The sequence below is a fragment of the Calliopsis andreniformis genome, chromosome 1, assembly GCF_051401765.1.
Source record: "Calliopsis andreniformis isolate RMS-2024a chromosome 1, iyCalAndr_principal, whole genome shotgun sequence".
Lineage (NCBI taxonomy): Eukaryota > Metazoa > Arthropoda > Insecta > Hymenoptera > Andrenidae > Calliopsis > Calliopsis andreniformis.
In genome coordinates this window covers 15,715,261-15,737,315 of record NC_135062.1, presented here as the reverse complement: position 1 = coordinate 15,737,315, position 22,055 = coordinate 15,715,261, and the positions used below count along the sequence as shown (strand labels likewise).

General features: G+C 47.7%; 1 protein-coding gene across 2 annotated transcripts in view; it reads right to left on the bottom strand.

Annotated features, from left to right (window-relative positions):
* The window catches only part of Olf413 (DBH like monooxygenase olf413), a 147,000-nt gene that overhangs the window by 71,892 nt on the left and 53,053 nt on the right, over positions 1–22,055 (bottom strand). For both annotated transcript variants that reach the window (XM_076376435.1, XM_076376443.1), the window contains exon 2: positions 1,307–1,582. In XM_076376435.1, coding sequence (XP_076232550.1) covers positions 1,307–1,555 — 249 coding nt within the window. In that variant the 5' untranslated portion in view covers positions 1,556–1,582. The remainder of the gene's footprint in view (positions 1–1,306; positions 1,583–22,055) is intronic.

Here is a 22,055-nt window from a genome sequence, read left to right as displayed (position 1 = left end):
CGGAGCCCAGCGTCGGAGCCCAGCGTCGCAGCGAAGAACCGGTGAAGTGACAACAGCTCCGCGTAACGCTGATGAAAGGGAGGATAGCCGCGTAATCCTCTTGAGTCCGGTTTTCGAGAAGGGCTTGCGTCAACAGATGCGCCCGAGGACAACGAGATGTTTTAAATTTAACGCCGCTCGAAAAATAAACCGGCCACGACGAAATTCTACGCACGTTCGCTTTCTGAGCCTCTTTTCTAGCGAAATTAAACCGGTTCGAAACGTTTCCAGGGCGTTTCCCGGCACCGATGTTTACCCTCCGTGCTTTATCAACCTGCTTCCACGGATCTGGAAGATATTTCGAACGTGCTCCGTTTCAACGAGCCGGAAGATATCGAGTCGATCTGCACCTTCCACGTGTACCTTAGCAACCGACTCACAATGTACATATTCAGACGTCCGTTACTTTACGAGGGAAGATACGAGTGTGTCATGACTCGAACCAGTTTCATTTCTTACGTAGAAATAAAGCACGAGGTCTTGTAAGAGCTGGACGAAATGTTATTAAATAAATCATCGCTGAATTAGGTTGAATTGCTGTCTAAAATTGACTGTACCTTCCCTCGTTACTCGTACAGCTTTTGTTCCCCTTGTTTTCTTCCATTGTTGAAAGTATTGAAGTCGAAACAAGGCTTTATCCTCTTCATCGAGGAACAGCGGTGCATCGTTTCGACAAAAGCGATGCATCATGCACGGTGAGTGAAAATTGTCCAAGATAATCGTCCCCCGCGCAATAAAACGACAACAAGTGTCGTACAAAATGACGAGCACGCGTAATGACAGGCCGCTGGCCTCAGTTGGCAAGATTGATAACTATCCGATGCACCGATCGAAACGAGAAACCCATTACTTATCTTCGGAAGGACTATCATTATGCGCGGTTCCCCCCACACCGGTTTGCATTCCGAGCTACAACGTTCGACCGAGCAGAGGGATCGGTAGCATAAGAGTAATTAGTCGAAATTATTCCACGCGGACGTACACGGTGGATGAATATAATCTTGCTAGAGGACGCTGGGAGTAATCGTTTTCGCAGAACGAATAGCTTTTCTATTTCTTGTCTACGCAGCTGCCAATGATAGTAATTCATAATTACGTCTCTCGTTTCTTTTATTACACGTGAGTCTCTATGAACAAGCTTCGTTCATGGGTATCAATGATTCGATACATTAAGAAGCTTCCAGGAATCGTGGAGGAAATTCGAACGACGAGTATGGTGGTAAAACTAAGAGCTTCTCTAGAATAACGCTCGCTAAAGGACACTTACCTCGAGATGGACCTGTCCTTGGTTGTCGACCCATCCGATGACCATGTCAACTCGACCATCATCGTTCGTGAAACCGAGGCCCACGTAGCCGAGGGTCTTCACTTGAACCTCGAACGTAACCTCGCTCTCATCTGGCGCCCAAAGAACCAAGAAGTTATTGTCCAGGATCGCGCTGTGTTTCCACTCGACGACAGAGAGGACGCTGCTAACGAGGAGAAGGAGGACACAGCACCCGATTACGGCCTTCATCTTTACGGCTGGTGCGATTCAAAACATCTGCAATCAGAGAATTATGGGTTATTAATTTCTGGCCAAGTTCAGGAGGGGAAAACAGCTGCTTTACTGGCTACAGTAGAGAAAGTGGGGAAGTTTCCTAGAAGGGATGGGTAACAAGCAGTGCTTCTCACAGATGGGCTCGCGAATTACTTAGGAAATCTTAATCAAATTAGAATATTGTACACCACGTCACTTGTGTAAAAAGTTCTTTATCTTCGTGATTAAATCGCAGGCTGCGTGAAATCGTGGTATTGCTGATACCTCCAAGGTGATTAAAAGAACAATTTTCACACGTAGTGCAAGGCAAGCACTTCTTATGCACATTCCACTGTTTCACTTTAGCAATTCTCTGCATACGGAACATAGACCAGCAGTTTCGCAGAGACTCCAATGCTGCAATTACAAGTACTTCGAGTCCTTAGAAGGAATGCGGGGCCGTGAAAACGACGCGGGAATTTTTCCATCGATGGTCGATCTCCGCGCGAGAACGCTGCCTCGATGTCCAAGTCCTATCAGCAGCGAAAATTCAAGACGCCTCGTAATTCAGGCTTCCACGCCACTGGCGCATCGTTAGTCTTCTATTTAAGAGTCTTACGCAGCCATGGACGGCCGAGTAGTATTTTCCTTCAACATTTTAACGACGCCGATTCGCCATTAAGCGATGCGCAAAGCAGGCCAGTCGGCCTTTTAAAGCGTAAACGAGTCGACTAGGTACAGGACCGGTTGTTGTTCAAGCTCAATGCTTCCTGTTTCGTGCGACCCATTTCACCACGTTTAAGGGAAGCTACCGTGTACGTACATTAGCTATTTTCACTCGCTTCCTACGTGAAATCGTATTAACCTCTTTATCGCGGCCCCTGGTCGCCCCACTTGCCGCTGAAGGTAAAGGTTGCCACCGGAAAGTGCATGGAAACACGGTTGCACGTTGGGAAAATGATGTCATCGTCGGAAAATTTCTATCTGACTTCGTTCATCTGATTTTAGCTAGGTCACGTACACTGAGATTGGTTTATTTTGTCGATTATTGCCGCTTGATGACCTAGAGCGATAAACCAAGAGTGATCTCAGGAAATGGACAAGATTGTAGCGAAGAACTGAGTTTAAGGGAAGCAGTTTGATAAGGTTGAAGTTGTGAGGATAATTTGATGCAATCTTGTGGACTTCACTGGAATTCTTGGCTGACACTTCTACCCAAGCACACGAAGCTAAATGCTCGCAGAAACGGAAGAACAGTTTCGGTCGTCTTTACTTAGCTCGGTATTCTTATCGGTGATTGATGCTGACCTTAATTTCGAATCGAAGTGAAAGGCGATTCGATTTCCAAAGACAACGCGATATTATGGATATATTCTTGCCCAGTCCTTTGTGAAGTCGCGTCGATCTAGCCGCTATCAATTTTACTTTGTTCCCAGCGAGTATATATCGCAGTGCTATCGTACCACAGGTCGATGAGTATAACGTGATTAACGTCGCCGACTGAATAGCTCTCCGAACAAAGGGAGAATCGTGCGGCTATACTGCTCGAAAAAGAAAACGATCGAAGCGCGTTCGAAAAGACCATCGACGCATCATTTGGACGAACGGCAATCAAGCAAGGCGCGAGGGAATTCTCGCACCAGCCGAAGAGTCAATTTGCGTTCCAGTAACTTTCCTCTGCACTCTCGAAAAGAAAACAGAATAGATCTAAGAAAAGGAACAGCGTGAAAATAGTAAGGGAGAAAAATTCAGGACACGGTTCGAGTCCTGGGAAAACACGATGGGAGCCTGGACGAAGGGAATCGAATGAAACGTCGATTAAAGATTCAATAGGCACCGTGGAACACCACGAAAGTCTGTGAAACGTGCGAGGTCCCTCAACAGTGGGCAGCGGAAAGGGAGAAAAAGCAGATGGAGGTGGTGGGATGCCTCTTTTGTCTAGCGAGCGCAAACATCCGCCAGTAAATCAGCAGGACACCGCTTAAGAGAACTGTCAATTCGAAAGCAATCGAATCGATTAATAGTAACGATCGCGTGACGCTTGAACGGGCCGATGCAAATTGAGGGGACGCTGCAGTTACCAAGTGTCGGACGAGTGCCGGCCACCATCGAGCTATTCGTTTCGCCCGCGAACAGAGGAGCGCAGAATTAAGCGCTTCAGAGAGATCATCGATCGCGTGGATTGCACCTGAATGTTTTCCGCGGGCGTCTGCAAAACGCGCGGCACCGCGGTTCACCCTGCCCGCGTGCCTCCGAGCAATTTCCACAGGCCGGCGAAACGACCGCGAACTCGCGACCGATCGGTTTAATTAACGACAACAATGGTATTACGCGGGGTTTAACTAACGCCTGCGCTACAATGTTGACGTAGTGATTCGCCGCGTGACAATTGCGACTGTTAGCTTCGATTCGCGCCTCCGAGTTTATGGCGAAATTAGTTTCAATGGATTAGTTGAGTGCTTAGCGTTGGCTCGTACGAACCTTCTTTCTCGGATTGCTGTCGAAATATCTTCTTCTAAATAGCTTATTCATCTGAAATGTTTATGGCTTTCGAAAATAATAGAATAAATTTGCTAATTTGAAATATTCATTCTGCTTCGCTAATTATGTAGCAAGTGTTGCAATTAAAGCGAGTTTTGGGAGCTGAAATATTGAGAGTGCGAACAACGAGCATAAACTATTAGTAATTAATTTGCTCTCGCCGGAATAAAGAATGAGAATGAGAAATACATGCATCCAGAGATACAGTATTTATGTCACTTGTTGCTCTCGAGCGTAATAATTACCTAGCAAATTTGGGACGAAACAGGGACAATTGCAATGACTGAGATAGCAAGCGTAGGACGACTTCTGAATTGACAAATTGAGACTTGGTCAAGCGACGAAGCAATTTGGGAGAACTGTATGGACTTCTGATGCATAACCATTTCTAACGCGGCACGAAGCCGAAACTTCACTCTCGAAGAGCAGAAACCTCAAATAAGGTCGCACAAATAGTTGAAGTTCGACCAGCAATCAAACTACATCGCTTCAAGTGCGCGAAGTTTCAAGTACATGTCAGATAATTTCCCTGAAGAACATTCAGTTTATATTGACGACGTCGGTAGGAACGTCTTAAAAAATACAGAAAAAATATTCAATCCTTTTTCATGAAGTATCTGTCACCACTTCTATTCCAATCTGTCAACCATAGACTATAATACAGAAATGCAGGAAGAGCCATCAAAGAGCCAGGGATCGATTTGCCAAACGAAATCACGTCGAACGATATCAGCCCCGATCTTAACGACCCTCGAAAAGGAGCCATAGACAGACGGAAGTTGAATCGTTACCCGTTTCCTCGAGCCAGCCCGCATCCGATACACCGAATTTGCGGTAGCACCCTCATCCCTCCCGACGCGACACGTCGATCCTGGCCCCTCCCGTGACGAGGCAACGCCACGCTTATGCATGCAGGCGGGGAGCGCGCCCGATGTGATTTCGACGATTTCACGGTGCTAGTAGAGCAACCGCCAATCTGAAAACGATCGATTCAATTAACAGTAACAGCGGTGTAATGCGCGTTCGACGCGAGGTGATGCATCGGCGGGAGCAGCTGTCGCTCGCTCGTGCGAGCGCGCGCGCGCGCTCGCGTACACGACAACTCGAATCGGCGAACCGTGCAGGGAAGCGTCAACTCAAATTGAGAGGACAGTGGCGGTCCGCGAAACGGCAAGGGTGAGGGTCAGGGGGGTGGTTCAGGGTGAAAGGTGACGCAAAGGGTCCAAGGGAGCGTCGGAGGGAGGGGGAAGGGTTCGAGGGTGACAGAAACGACGGAGGTGAGGCTGGCTAACACACGACTACCACGGGTGGGTTTGATTTGCGGCGTGTCGTTCAGTCGATTGCTCTCAAATTGCGTCCAACGCCAGTGGCATCAACCTGGAACGTACCCCCAATACATTGACGCCCCCGAATGTCGGAGGGATGCCTGCTGCCAGGCTTTCCCATCGATGCACGCGCATCCACCTATTCTCCCCTTTCGCGTCCCGCAAAACCAACCTATTCTACCCGTCTCCCTCCTCCTCTCGACCCACATCCACGTTCTCCCTTTATCCGTCCTCTTCATCCCTGCCGCTGGCCACCACTTCGCCGCTCAACTCCTCTTAAAGTTAAATAAATCGCGAAGTGCTTGCTAAAGCGGCGAAATCGAAATCACGCGCGGCGATCTCGATCAGCCTGTAAACCGGGACCGCTGCTAGGCCAACGAGAGGATTGTTTGCGATGAGGGCCGCAGCGACGAACATGAAATGAAACCGTGGCCCATCGATTTTTCCTCGTTGCTGAAGGGTAGTTTTTGTGCGAAGGATTAGTGCGTCGGTTCAATCGTTCCGTGATACGTACTTGGCGCAATAAAAGGAGAATTACCGAAGAATTGTTTTTCAAGCAGTTTCATCTATAAAAGCTTAAGCATTGTTCGTGGATCAATAACCAATTTACTAGCGTGTAATCGTGCGAATTGTGTAGGAAATTTGAAGTCAGTTCTCTGGAAAATTAAACGCAAGATTCGCAAACTATTCGGTATAAGTAACGCGAGAGATTCTCAAAGCAAAAACTACGGTCACGCTTTTTACTTACGTCGAATCTGCTGTGTCACATTGTTACTTATGAAACTAATATGCTACGATACTAAGCTATATTCAGCAATAAAATTCCAAGCTACTGTAAGATCCTCGTGACACATTTCAATCCAATTGCCCCGTTAAGAAATTTTCCAGCGATTCTAAGCAAACTTTGTCGAAAGAAAAACGAGAACTACTGTATCGGTACGAGGTCGTTTGAAAAATCTGACGTTGGTACGCTAAAGAGGAACTTGAAATGTAATTTCTGCGGATGACACCGGAGATAAGCGTGACGTGGAATATTACAAAGCTGCTGTCGCCCCTCCCATTCACTTTTAATCCCAGACAAATTCCGACGCTATCGGGATGACAGTTTAAAACAGTATAGAGACGGTGGACCGGTATCGGTCGATGCAGCTACGGTATCAAGTTTTCGAGGCTGAAACTTTTAAACGAACCCCCTGGGTCAACGAACCAGCACGGTGTCGTTTGGAGTGCCGAGAGCTGGCTAACTCGAGTCTCATCCATCCATCAACCTGACACTGGGCCGTCTTACTCTTTTTCACGCTGCCAAGGGAGAGGGGGAATCATATACCTGCTGACAAGTTGGGGACGTGGAGCGCTAATTAACGCCCGTGAAATCATTCGGTGTCACGAGAAGACGCCTGGAACGCGCCTCAAATTGCCTTTACTATCGTGAAACGCAACGGGGCCCAGAGGTCTAAACGTTTCAGCGTTTAAGACGCGTTGACGTGATGGATCTTAACTATGTGTGCTAGGAAAACACGTTAAGCGGTCTTGGGTTTGTAAATTCCGCTATGGTACGTTACTGCGATCCTCCTCGTGTTCGATTGATCAGAGCTTTCACGGGATTCGTGACGTCCACGACGCTTCGCCGAAGGATAAAGGCACCGAAAGGTAGATGCAACGCGGAGAAGTCGGAAGACGCGATAAAACTGAGATTGGACTGAATGATCATTTATATTCGTGACCTCGTTCCATTTCTTAATTGGATATGCGCTGAAAGGAGGGTTCCTGGGGAAAGAAGGAAAGAGGGAGTTCCATTAGCGACGCACTATCTTTTGAGCCCTGTCTATGCCGAAAGAAGGAAATGGAATGAAAGCAACGAAGTTTGCGTTTTCGTGGAATGCTAATTAAATTCTTGGGTGAGTCTATTCAAGGACGGGTGTAAGCGTCGATTTTAGGTGAGCTAAGGTTACGACTATGCACATACATCGCTCGATTTAGAAGAAAGATACGGTTAAAAAATTACGAAACCATGCAATATTTTTCTTATCCTATTTTCACCTTGTTTCAGGAAAAGATACGGTACTACCCAGTAAAATATTCATTACACGTAACGTGTCCAGTAGCAATTAACACAGTCTACCGTTCCGTCAACAACCAGTCGACGTTCCTCTCGGCTCCCATTTTTCTCTGGCAGCTCTGCACCCAGTCTAAACAACACTGGTCGCGAAATTAAAGCACCTCCAAGGTATCACATCAAAGGTCGTCGATAACGAACGTTAGCGATAACGCGTTTCACCTGAACTCGTTCGTCACCCAGCGACACGGTATCGTTATCGCGCTATACATTGCTCTCGCGTGTTTTTCGACACGGTCACGTGTCCTTCCGCGATTAGCTTGCCAGTTCTCCCTCGATTTTGCCCGTAGCCGAGCAAATAATTCCTCGTTTTTAATGATCCTTGATACAGGGTTCCAGCATTAATACCGACCAGACTTACTATTCTAATATTTCTGTGGATTACAATGTGCCTGGCTCCACAATGAAACCTACCGCCGACGCGTGCAGATCTCCACTCGCCGATAAAAGCTAGCTGGCCGCCGGTGCACTGCGTCGTCACGTAACGAGAAACTATTTGAGACTTGTTAACCCTCGGTTGATGGTGGCTGGGTCACTCGATATCCATGCGAGTGAACTGGAGCGAGTCAGAGCAGGTTCCAGCGAGTTGCAGCGAGTTGGAGCGAAGCAAAAGCTTCAAAGAATTGCATTTGCAGGATGAAATTTCCAGTAAACCGTGGTGCAGGAATGAAAATTGCTACTCCAGTGAAATTGCTTTTAATTATATTTGGAGTCCAGAGTACTTAAACGCGTTTCATGCCCATCGCTATCAAAATGTAAAACGGTTGTCCTAGGTCATCAAAGCCGCGTCTTTTTCGCGGGCAACGTGAAACCACGTTGTTAATTAATAATTCAATGGGAAGAGGGAAATATGCCACGCTTTCTGCGCCTGCTGAAGAGGTATTCAAGAGCCGGAAAGCCGATAAGAGGATTCCAGGATCGGTGAGCGTAGTAGGGGCAGGAGCGTTGCTCCTAAGCCCGCGACCTACTTTCCCCGCAGTTTTCCATTTTAAAAATGACCGAACCGTATAACTTCTTTCGTGGAATCGCGATATTCATAATGTACCGAGTGTAAAGTTGGACCAGAGATCGCGATGCCGTCGTTTCTGGTCGAGGAACGCGCTCAGCAGAGAAAGGGGGGCGAACAGGCTCCACGCGCGTAAAGATAAACTTTTAAAGTTGCTGGAGACTTGGAGAACAGAGAAGGAACGGGATTTTCGAGGGAACGAGCGAGAAGATGCACGAAAGAGAGTGGGGTGAGCTTTCGAAGTCGAAGAGAACATGGAACGCAATCGCATTGATGCAACTGTCGCCTGGAAGGGAGCGATAATTCTTTTTCTTATTCCTATAACCTCGTCGGCTTCCTGAGAAATACTGATGACGCTATATCCCATCGAATCGAAGTTCCCTCCTATAAAACAGTTATAGGCGCAATCATTATCGATAGCTTACGATTAAATCTCCCATCAATATTTCACTAATATTTCAATATGCATCGATATCACCGTATTTGCATTTATATTGTCGGTTTATCGTTAACAGGACTACGTACCATTAAGTGTGCGACTACATCAAGCTCGTTTCCGCGACGAGAAGGAACACACGGGCAGCTGGCACACAGGCTCCGCACAAGGCAATTAATTTTAAAAGAAACTGTCGCGCACGCCAGCGGCAGGATATTTTTATTTTCACCCAGGCATTTTATTCGCGCGTCGCGGACTCAACGGCGAGTCTCGCATGAATTCTGATGCCAAGTCTGCCGTCGTCTTGCGAACGTTGAAATTAATTTCCCTGTAGCCAGGAACCGCGTATATCAACCGCGGCCGCGCTCTCTGGCCCCGTAGAAAAAAAAAATGAAAAGCACGAACGAAAAAAGGACGTGGCAACAGAAGTAGGATGTTCCTCCGCGGCCCGTCTTTTGTCCCGCGAAACAGAAGATCGTCCCGCGGTGGATGCGCTCCCTCCTCCCCGGAGTCGAGACCGCGCTCGCGAGCTCTAATTGTGGTGCTTACCCAATTAAGTTTAAAAAAATGATGAGGTCGTCGATCCTGGCGACGCTAATTAACGCTCGCCTGTCAAAAGTGCCCTTCCCCGTTCCGTGCACCCACCGACGTCCCGGAAGCTTCCCTTGACTTTCCCACGAGTCAGCTCGCGCACGGCAGCTTCGCGTCGTCGCGTCGTTTCGCGTCCGCTCAGGGGATTTAATTACATTTCTATGGACCTGGGGGCAAATGAGGGAGTAATAGGCAGAGGATTCCGACCTGCCGAGAGAACAGGCGCAGAGAGTCTTCGGTGGCACGGGAACTCGACTCCAGATCGCTCTAGCCTCGGCGCGGGTCTGCAGAAGTGCCGGCGTATGCATAATAGGTGATTTAGCCCGCGGAACGCCATAAGGGTAATCCAACTCTTAACCACGTAGGATCAGAGCGACGAGGATACGACGTGGGGCGGGGAGGGGAGGGATGATGACGAAGAGGAACGAGGAAGAAGATGAGAGAGCGAGGTCGACGGCACTGGGGAACGTGCATCGTGCAGGAAGCCCGCAGATAGATTTCACGCGTGTTCTTACGCGGTAGCCAACTCGCGAGCTCATTCTGAGATGGTGCCTAGCAATCTATTATAGATAGGAGTGAGTCGTGGAAGCGAAAGCAAAGGCGGTGGAGTGTCGAAAATGAAGAAGAGTATACTATTTCTGGATCCTGGACGCTGGAAAATATACCCAGTAGTCGCGAATAGATTAATCTCAACTTTGTCATTTATGGGCCCATGAATTATCGCGTCTCGGTTATGGAAATGAGTCATAGTAGCTCAAAAAGCGTTCGCGTTGCTGAAGCTCATTAGCTGTCGGCTATATTTCTCTATACGGTCTAAGAAAGTGCGTACTAATTTAAATATTCACGTTCCCCATACAATTAGGTTTACTCTCATCCTCCACAGCAACAGCCTCGTGTCCCTCTGTTTGCCAGCCGTAACAAGTCCGATAGATCGAGGTCAAAAACATATGAACAGCATAAAGCGCGCATGCGAGAATAGATCGCGTTCGGAATGCATAATACATCAGAGCGGGTGAGAGCGAGGACGAGGATAATATATAACCGTCGTAACGTAACCGTAAATATATTATGAGATAAGTCTCCGAACGCGTTATCCCTTTAAAGCGAGGTCGCGCAAGCATCATCGGGATACCTATAGCGAAGTCGATGATGGCTGCTACAAGGGTGCTTATGGTCGAACTCGAACGAATATTTCTTAACGTGCTGGGCGATGCTTCACCGACTCGAATTTATCTCGATGATCCTGCTAGCGAAGCTCGACCGACCGGGAAACTGAATCGTCACCTTGCTCGAGTCGCTCCACCTTCGATCAGCGGCAATTTTTTCCTGTCGCCCGATTGCATCGCATTTCTATCACCTGCTGATCCAGAGCTCGGCCTCTTCGGAACTTCAGTGACCTGTGATATTTTCAAGGAGCAATCAGAAAAAGGAAATAAATTTGCTGCTGGTTCACTAAATTCAAATTCAGCTAATTCCTAATTCTGACTCGGACATGTCTCCCTTCAACGTTCAGACAATACAATTAATTCCCTTTCATAAATTTCCTTCCAGATAAGGTCCTGTTATACTTGCACTCGAGATATCTTCAAAGTTCTTTAGAGTCAATCTGCGCTTCAAGAAATCACGGTACGTAAACTTTCATAGAAGGACGAAGGTTCGTATGATGGATACCATCATACAATATTGACACCCAGTAAAGATCTTTTTATGCTCCTCCATGCGGTAGCCGCGAGTTCCTATCTTATCGTGACTCCTATCAAGTTCGAGGCTTTTCGAGTAGCGCTGGTTTTGCTAGCAACTCTCATATACACAGATAATCATAGTCCTCGAAACTTGTCCTTGCTGGATGAAATAATCAAGAGAACCACGCCCTTGTCCGTTCTTGTCCTGCTTCAGCGCACCTTGAAGCAGCATTGAAGAAATGGCGTCCTTCCTGCGAGGGTTGCGATTGGTCGACGGATTTGCGCTTCCTTCTGCGATGCTCTGCACGTTTTAAGCTTCTTGCATGCCTTTTATTCTGCAATGGTTGTACACGCGTGTTGCACGCACCTGCACCGAGCGGAAGTCCGCGGCAAGGCGAGTCGCACGCTCCTCCTGTTGACAGCGCGAGCCTTGGACGAAAGGAAGCGAAGAAATCGCGGACAATTTATCACTCGCAATGCTGTCGCGATAGATCAATGGGCTCTCAGAGTGTGACCCAAATGAGGATTTAAGTTTGGGAATTTAAGAATTTGAAAATTTGAAAATTTGAAAATTTAAAAATTTAAAAATTTGAAAATTCAAAAATTTGAAAATTTGAAAATTTGAAAATTTGAAAATTCAAAAATTTGAAAATTTGAAAACTTGAAAGTTTTAAAATCTGAATATATGAATATCTATTTGAATATTTGAACATTAAATGTAGGTTCTATACAACCAGTGGAACTACACAGTTGCTGCAGTTCTAATCTAGGTACAAGAGGATCAATAGAAAATTACCGATAAGGAGCGTTTAAAAACGGATCTCCAATACCTCATTGCTGTGGATTCCAATCTCGCCGGCCGTTTTTCTTCAGGCAACGTCTCCCGTGAGGCAAATTAAATTAACGGGACGCGGGGGAACGTCTTCGGCGCGAATAATTGCGAGCTTAATTGTGGCGATTCGTTCTGGGACGCTACCTCCCTACCGCTCAATAGGATTCCTCGTCATCGACTCCCAATCACGCGACGCTGGAATTGTTAAAAGTGGGGCGCGATCGTTATCCAGCCGATCAAAGAGTAACTCCTGTCAACAATATTGAAAAATATCAGCCTATATCTGGCGCAGCGATCTGCTAACGAAATACGAGTATTATGTGGTTCGTCACACGAACACGCGTTACCGATCATCAATCGGTGACAATTAATCATTTATCACTTTTTCCTTGCAACAGTGTCCCCATAAAATCGCGACCACTGCTCCCGTGATATTTACTTCAATTATCCGTCGTCGACAAACAACGGATCCGAATTCAAAAATATTCAGAGGTCTGCTCGTAATAAACTCGCAGGCTTTATCGCTCGAAAAGCGTATCGATCGCAGCAGGGCGACAGAAAAAGCTGCCCGCAAATGAGACCAATTCTCGGCGTGTCGTTTCGATAGGAGAACGATGTATGGTTTTCTACGCCACAATCAGCCGACGTTTCAAGTTATAGCTGGTTGAAGGCAATGATATGGGAAAATCGTCCGTTTCCTGGGCTTTCAGAGAATTGGCAGCAGTTAAGGTTGGCGAAGTTGAGCTCTCCATCGGTTTCAATTCAAAAAGGTTCCAAGAATTCCTACAGAAGCACCTTCGATTCATTTTTATACACAGGGCGACGTGCTGGCAGTGCGTCCAGTATACCACGAGCATATTTCGTGGCAATCGGCAACGGTCGAAGGGCCACGGCTACCTCTCGCCAGGGGCCTTGTTATCACGTGCTTTGAGGCGAGTTGCAAATCGATAAATAACTGCGCCACCAGTCGCAGAAGACGGTGGTGTGCGCGCGCGGTGAGGAATCGGGCGAAACGAAATAAGAGAAAATCACGCGATGCGCGAGTGTCCGTACCGCAAACGAATCGCACGTAATGAGGGATAAACCACAGACCACCTTGCTCCGCGGATAGACGAGCGGACCGATGCATCGATGCCCGAGGTGCTCTTCCTCCCTTCGCCCTCCCCAACGACAATGAGATTCGAAATCCATTTCGCTGGGAAGACTCTCTAGCCTGGTCGTTCCAACGTGGTCAGGCCTTAAATTCTGCCCTTCCTTTCCCCTCGTTTTGTCACGAGGACCTAACCGACGCGATATCACGCTATTCAGTCACCAAGGGCGCGGAGAAAATGCGGCACGAAGATTTGCGGGTATCTATGGGCAAGGAATTTCCGGGGATCCTGTTATTTTCGACGCTCTTCGGTCGATAGCGAACGAGCAAGTGGGTAATGGCTACGATGAAGGCCGTTGAGCGAAAGATGAATGTGCTTTGATATCGGAGCAGAGTTTATTATCCTGCTGACTTTGTAATATCGAGAGGTTCGAGTGGTTCCAGGCGATCAACGCAGGGACTCCTCTACCCACCGATTTCTTTTTATTACCGCCACCTTTCAATTCGTTTGTTGATACGATTGCTCCTTCTAAAGGTTCCTCAAAGGACGCGTGAAATACTTCATGGCAGCCTGGCACTGTAATAAGAATATTTTTCGAGAGATTCTACTTTCTGCACCTCAAAAGAAGCTATCGTAAAATGTCCGTAAAGTCCGTAATTGTAATATTGAAAGATGAAAGGGTCAGTGAACCTCAGTACTCGAGGACTGCGTCGTACTCGTTGACCTCTACGCGTCAAGCCCGACTCCATCCAAAGAGCGCTCGTCCAGGTCATGACCTCCCTTGGCAAGTTATCTAAATTACAAAAAGAGTGAAGTGGAAGGAGGGGGCGTTGGCTCGCAGGTATCCAAGGAAACGAAAACAGGAAAGTTTCTCACAGCGTGGCTCGTTGTTTCCTCCCATCGCGCCTATGCTGATTATCTCTCGCTTTTCGAAAGAAATATTTTAAACCGTACTCGTTAACCCGTGGCTTGTAAATCCACGGCGAATCAATGCCTAGCGTAATGTGACTCTTATCGCGGCCATCGCCTAATAAGACGCCTCGGTGAAGCCTTAATTGAACCGCGGATGCATGTGATCCGACGTGTACGCGTTGCGTGGCGTATTCTCCTCTGAATGGGAACAATCTCTGAACACTTGGCTGAGCATCGCGAGGTCTGACTTCCTCCCAGCTCCGTCCGTGCCCTGAAAGCTCGGGCTTCGAAATTGCAGCGATAAATGCGCGAAGAAAGGTCAAGGAAAACTAAACGACGCGCCAATGGCGAATAGTTGAACGTATCCAGCCTGTACAATGGTCGATTAAGATGTTCCCTGATCGAGGGAAAGAAACTCGACGACGTACCATTAATTATCAGCTAACTTGGGTCTAGATTCAATAGCAGAACCTATCTTTTTTCTACCCTATTCAGTAGTCAAGTCAGCTCATCACGCTACCTGTGATTCCACTTGGTAGTGTGTAATAATTACCATGTACGAGTGGTTATTTCTTTATGCCTAGTGAACACATTAATGCTACAAGAAAGAGAGAACCTATCGAACGGGATGTGAACATGCAGATAAAGTAATCTTGAAATAATTAGCAAGCTCGAAGTACTTTAACCCTCGGAGTATGGACAGTTTATGGCCTGCGCCTAGGTCAATGGTAACCCCTCCGTGCTCGCTCTAGCGGGTCTCCAGTGACCTAGTCGTAGGAACGCGTGGATTAAAAATACCTAGCCACGTCTCTAAAAGAAAAGAATTTAGAAATATAGAGAAAATCTGAATGCAACGTAGACTCCATTCTTATTCCCCAAAACCGTGTTTGAAAGCTAATCTCTCAATCGCTAAAATACGAACACAGAATTCCTCAGATTCAGTGCGCAACGTGTTAAGAGAATTACAGTGGCGAGAAAAATTTTGTTGAAAACGGGAGAATAGTGCGTGAGGGGATAGAAAACAAATCCCGAGGTTATTTAATTCAGCAGTGTCGCGACAGAGAGTTGGTCGCGACGAGCTCGCGATGATCACGCCGCTCCGAGAAAAGCGCTTTCGCAATCATTTCAATTAATATTGAAACCCAACGCAGGGGATAGTGGGCGCCGGTTCAGAGCCAGTTTTCAGGTAAATAGACGTGGCTCCTCGTATCCGGTCAAAGAGAAAGACAAACCGCTGGCTCGGCCGTCGCTGGACCGCCGAAGGCGACATTACCTTAATTGCTACGTAGGTAACGCGACGTGCTGCTTCTCTCCTCTCTCCCTAGTCCTCTCTGGTCGCGCGATGCTCACTAATACAAATTCGACCAGTAAAGCGCGCGACGACGTGGCCCTTTCACAGCGCGGCTCTGTTCTACACGTCGTTGGCAAACAGTACTCCGCGTAATTGTGTAAATCACTAGAAGCGTGACAAACGACTCTGCGTATTCGCCCTCGACACGCTAAAATATGCTCTCGCGACGGAAGGAGTTTGTTTTGCCCAGTCGATCGCGCTATCGGCCGTTCTCTACGAAATTATCTGCGAAGGAGCAAAACAGACGAGATTATCGACTCACCCTTTCCGCTCTGTTCGCCTCGCTCCTTTCCCGCTTCCCCCAGAGAGGCAATAGCGTCGAGAGGATTATGTAAAGGCTTAACAAACAGTACTCAGCATAATAATATAAATCCTCGCGAACGTGACAAGCATGTTCGCACCTGGGGTCGCTGCTGTTGAACTAACTGTAAGAGCAGTTTAACTATCCTTCTGCGGGGAGGGGAAACATTGTTGAAATTTTCATTTTCTTGCGCAATTGTTTCAGGTAGCTTGAACGACTTTGCGTACAGATTACTATATATAAATAAATGAATAAAAAATGAAACTCTCCTCCATCACTCTATCATTCCATTCTCCTTCCTTCCCTCGCAATTACAGTGCCCCGAACGCAACGTGCGTACAATTAACTGCCTAAATACAGTCCTCGCGAATGGAATTCGCCGCGCATAATTGCGTAAATCACCGCGAGCGTGATGGACGATCTCGCTGCGAAGCGCCACGGTGAAATACGCGCGGCTAATCTTCTTCACGTACCAGAACAGGAATATGTATTTCTCTTATCATGTAAAGAAGCGACTCAGCGTTCCTCCGACCCTTCCAACCCTTGTACTCAACGATATCGTCGACGTTCGGTCCACAGGACCGCTGGACGTCGATGTGCCTCGAATCGAGCGAAAATTTCAACCGCGAATTTCCCTCGGCTCGCTCGCCTGTTGAGATGAAAATTTCGAGCAGGGCGGAAGCGAGGCGGTCGATCGATGGAAAATTCGCAGCGAATTCGAGCAATTTGTCTCCTGTCCGGGGCCAGGATCGAAGCCATGTTCTGAAAATCAATCGCAACGTGTTACTCGAACGATCCAATCCATCCTGGAGGATTCTTTATCCGACGGAGGCATCGGGCGCCGCGGGGCCACGGTACAACGGTACACGCCACGGGAAATCCAATATCCGACGACGTCGAGGCAAAAACGCCTTAGGATGTCATGCGTCGCGAAAATTTACCGATTGATCGATGTCCCACGGACAGGCCACAGTGTACGGTTCATCCGTGATACTCGATTTTATGCGCCGCTTACCCGAGCACGAAGCCTCGAGTTTTTGCGCGATCCAGTTTCCATCCATCAGCGGCGGCAGCCCAGCGAGCCGCTGGCGAAAAGACGAGCGGAGTAACGGCGTGAAAATAAGAGGAGAACTGTCGTCCAGGCCGCAGATTCCACGCCGCGTTCCGCGTATCAGGCCCCGCCACGCCGCGCCGCACCGCGAACATAATGTTGCGGTCGGGGATTCCAGCGGCTATTAGGAGCGCTGCGCTTAATCGAGTCAGATGCCATCAGCTTGGAACGGACTCGTTTGCTTCTTAATTTCAAGGGAAACGAGCAATTCGGAATGAAGAGCGATTAATCGGCGAGTTACATGTTAATGAATTCTGCTTGGTTAGTTTGCTGAATGGTTATTTAGTATAATTATGAATCGAGAGAGAGAGAGGAACGCGCAATAAAGGATGCTAAAGGCTTTGCTGAAGTTCTCTTTAACTGATGATTATAAAATTCATGGAACCTGAAGATCGTATTTTTATACTCGAACTTGTCAGAATAATTTGACGCTCGATAAAGAAGAGCTGGATGAAAAATTCATGGGAGAGACGTCGTAGAAGAAGGAGAAGATTTTCGCGAACGAGTCTTCACGACCACGCACAATCTCACGAACGACTCAACGCGCCCGACTGTTTGCGTTTCCGTTTGCGAGCAGTCGACGCGCAGCTCGTGCTGTAACGAGCGATTTACATCCGAAATCAGGACGACGGGTCGACCGAGCGTATCTCTGTCGACGATTGTATTGCTAATCCCTGGGGCGACGTTGTCGGCCTTCGAAAATTGCAAGCTACCGGTTACGATATTTCTCGCGTTCGATACGTTCGAGAGAGTGGAGGTGACCAAAAAAAAAAGAGAATCGAAATCATAACCCGAGGCGCCAATCGCAATTTCGTGCTCTCTGTCCTGTCGCGACCGATACTCCCGGCGTTACGCTGCAGCCAAAAAATATGAAAGCTTCCGGGGGTGGGAACCTCTCCCGTTAACTCGAGTTACTCCGCTTTGTTCGCGAAATGTTGCACAAAAATCGAGCTCGTCGATGACTACGTGTATTTATGGTGCCATTGCGCGATTAAGTGATAAAAGAATTGCGGAGAGATAAGGGAAAAATGTTGATTTGTAACCCTGTATCGAGCGAACATTTTGCCAGGAGCCTTGTTCTAGATTACACCGAGTATTCTGATTGCTGGATAGTAGGTTATTTAATTTATGCAACAATTATGTTAACAGGCGTGCAGGGGCGTAACAGTGAATCGATGCGTCCATGAATACAGGTTAGGTGTGTGGGATGAAACTGGAGCTCGTATAACGTAATTGAAGAAAATTCACGGCACTAAAGTCATCACCCTATATTAATTACGATGTTATAAGTGCCTGAAATGATAAAACAGGCCATCAACGTTGTAAATTGAAACAAGATTGGAATGTACGTTCTCGACAAAAAATCAACTGTATGGAGCTAATTTTCATAGAATTGATCAATGTTAATTACGTTCTGTGCGTTTGTACAGCAGGTTTTGAATATGCATATATGTTATGAATCTTCAAACTCGTTCACTATTTTAAACATTGGATGTTGCACGCGAATAAACTATCTTTTATTGGAAATTAACATTCATATTATTCTGTGCGTTAAATTTAGACAGTACTTTGCGAATTCAATTCCATATCTGATGCTTTAAATACTTGTTAAATCGAGATTAAAAAGAGTAACAAACATGAGGGAATGGAATAGGAGAGCAACAGGACCGTGCCACCCCATACTCGTATTTGCGTTTCTATAGGATCACCGCTTCCGGTGATTATATTCCAGGCGATATCGGAACTAGGACAAAACGCGCGCCCCTGTTCTCCGTTAATTCATTTAAACCTGGCCAATTTCTGGCCACCCTTGGCAGGAAACTCAATTATGCCGGCCCGCAGGACGAAAGAGCAAGCGGAACGACGACGAATAAGGCGAAGGAATCCTGGCCGACGTCGCCGCTGAAATTGCGGTCGAGATTATCCAGTTAGATCGATCAAAGTACGCTCATTAATTGCATTCTGTAGATTCGAACGCGCGGATGTGCTGGAAACCCGTTTAAATCGATCATTAAACTGTCCAGCCCGACCACCCATCGTCTTCTACGTGATCCCCCAAATCCGAGGAGCTTCAACTTCCGCTGTATTCGCCACGACGACGTCTCCAAGTGTTTAACGAGAGGAGGGTGTAAAGTGTTCTCCAATTATTGAAAAATAAGCCAAAAGTTAAGTACAGGCTAAGAAATAGCACAAGTAGCGATGAAAAGAGGAAAGAAAGATGCGGAATATCTGGCCGCGAAGTTGAAGTCAAAGTCATACTCGTATTTCTGAAAGCTATTTCTCTAATTGTATCTAATTACCCCAGATATTGGCAAAGCGGAGGACCATCCTCACGGTCTTCGAAGACCGTTAAACTATTTAAATGGAAACTCCAGCAATTTCGCGACGGAGATCACAAAGCGAAAGTTTCGGGAATCTTTTGGACGATTCGACAGTGCGCGTTTCAGGCTCACGCTAGCGGGTCACAGGAACTGTTGTGGGGAGCCCATTTAAAGCGATCCTGCGTCCAGCCCAACTGCGCTAAATGGAAAGCCATGGTGTAATAAGGAACTGCTTAGAATTTCACCTTCGGGCTGTTCAACGGAGCGACGCAGCTCCTCTGTTTAAGCCACCAGTACTCAACACTCCCTTCCTCTCTCTCTCTCTCTCTCTCTCTCTCTCTCTCTCTCTCTCTCTCCCTCTCTGTCCTCCCTTTTGTGCAGTCACATCTAATTAACCGAGGCATTGCCAGGGAACGGCGTTGATCTCTACCTCCCCAGGCAGCCGAGAAATTTCGACCCTAAGAGGATGCGGTCGAACTTAAACGAATTAGCGATAAAGTCATTTCAGACACCAGCAGCGTCTGATTGAACGTTCGCTGGAGATGGGACGAAGGAGACGACGGAAAGCGGAAGGGAAAGGATTTCCGTATCTGCCCCTCCCGGTAAATGGACTCTCAATTTCAATGGGTCGCGCGGAAAGGCAGGAGCCAGTACAGAGAACATTTTCGATTGGTATTCCGGCCAATTTGCGATAAAGCCCCCCGATTCTTTGCGAAAAGACGGCCGTGATTCCCTTAAGAAATCGATTCGCTCTTGGATAGGGGAGAATATGTTCTCATTGTCTCTCTGGGAGGATTGGTCCGCGGTGGATTGACGATATATCGCCAGATCGTCGCATAAAATCAAAGGGAATCAAGAGGAAGTGATGGAAAAGATTTACCAAGATTACACCTGACGTAGGAAGTTCGTTACGACTGCCACCATCTCAGTTTGCCTTTCGACGACGCTCCCTCGCAAAGTACTCCGACTGTCCTCGGACTGTCTTCTGGCAAACAAGAATCGAACGACTCGTTTTGGATTCACGGGGAGCACCAGCCTCCTCCTGTCTCCCTCTGTCCCCCTCTGTCCCCCTCTGTCCCCCGATCCTCGCCCTTTCGCCTGTGAAACACGCATTCTATTTACATGGCTGTCCCGACTCCGTAAACTTTTGTGTATGCACGAGCGACTCGTCTACGGTGACAAATCATTGTCATATCCATGAGGGAAAATCAATATTTGGCGGCGGCTGATGTATGTACACACGCGCGATCCCGTTCTACGTAATTCTCGCTGTTCGGATGAGTGTATGCGCAGCGAATTCCCAGCGGTCTCTGACACGGTGAAAAAGGGAGTTCGATCGGGCGATCGAGCTCGACCGGAAATGGAGGGGTTTCTCTACTCGACTCCTTGCCTCGATATTCGGGGATAACCTTTTCAGCTGCCTTTTAAAACTCGGAATCTGTCAAATAATTTAGAAACTCGTCGACCTCTATTATTCATACTCAATTTCATATAAAACGAAGGAGAATTCTATGGTTGAGGACTTCTCTGCTTAATTTCTCGTCCCTTCTACTATTAATCGCTCGTTCTCTCTTCTGAAACCCTTTTCCACGTACATAATTTCCAGAGTGGAGAGTCCCTCAAAAAATCAGCTCCAACTTCCCTGGCGACTTTACTCTAGCCTCATAAAAAAAATCTCGGTGCAAAGTTCCGCCGCGACAGAAGATAAAAGTTTTAAGCTACGATTTGTAGAGATCGAGCCACCTTAAGCTACGTGCTCCTTCCGAGGCGGTAGATTCCCCTAAATAAATGTATCCACTTATAGTTTGATTAATATAGAGCAACTGAAAGCGGCTGAATCCATTTAAGCCCGGGGGGAGAAGCTTTTCCATCTGCGAGGCGAAATGTCTGGAGGTCGAAGGAAACGCTCGCAAGAGGGCTGTTCATTCGATCTTCTTCCGTCGATGGAATCAACTTCTCAGACGGAACGGGCGAGATGGAGCGAGAGAAAAGCTCCCGGTATATCCGAAGGAAAATTGAAGAGCGCGGAGCAGAAGACAGTGTCGCCTCTCATGGAAATTCGTCAATCAGCCAGGACAATCTGACGTCACGAATGAAGCGTAACGCGATCCCTTCACGTCTTCCTCACCCGAGGCGCTTTGTTCAGGACAGATGAGGCGATGGAATCACTCGGCGTGATGAGAAGGCAAAATGTCGCCTCCGCGTAACTAACTCCACGCTGTTAATGGCCAGCTCCCGCAGCTTTATCTGCATCGTCAAAGGCGAGCTTTTACGGACGCGCATCAGCGGAACCACTGCGCGGCCGACATCAAAGTAACGACTTCTCGCGCGAGCATAACAAGCGGGTCAGAGTCGTTTTCGTGTCAGCTGGAAAAGAGCGAGGGTGAAAGGGTTACGAGGGCGAATCGATAAGCCTGAAATTTCGGCGCTGATGGCCACTGGCGAGGATGCGAGGAAGCGCAACCCAGTTCTGCAGGGCAACACCTGGGACAGGGCCCTCGACGGATTGTCAGGGAGCCGCTATCTGCGGCAAGGACTCCCGTGCACAGGTGCCCGCACGCGATACATACGTACGTATGTAGAAAACGTATGTACGTCGAGCAGGGACCGTGTCGAATCATAACCGAGGACACTTGCCCCTGGCGTCGCCAGATACCCGTTTCTATGACGACGGCAGTTCGTTCTGGCTGAAACGTCGCGACGGTTAGCTTCTTTCCTAACGAGGAAACCCGTCACCTCGGAGCACGGTCGAGGGCGAGCAAAAGGATTTAGCGGGTGTGAAAGGACCCAGGGGGTGGGCGGAAAGATAGAAATCGTAAGGGTGAAAATGTCAGCAATGTTGGAAACTTTGGAGACAAGGCGCTAGGGGGATATATCCTTT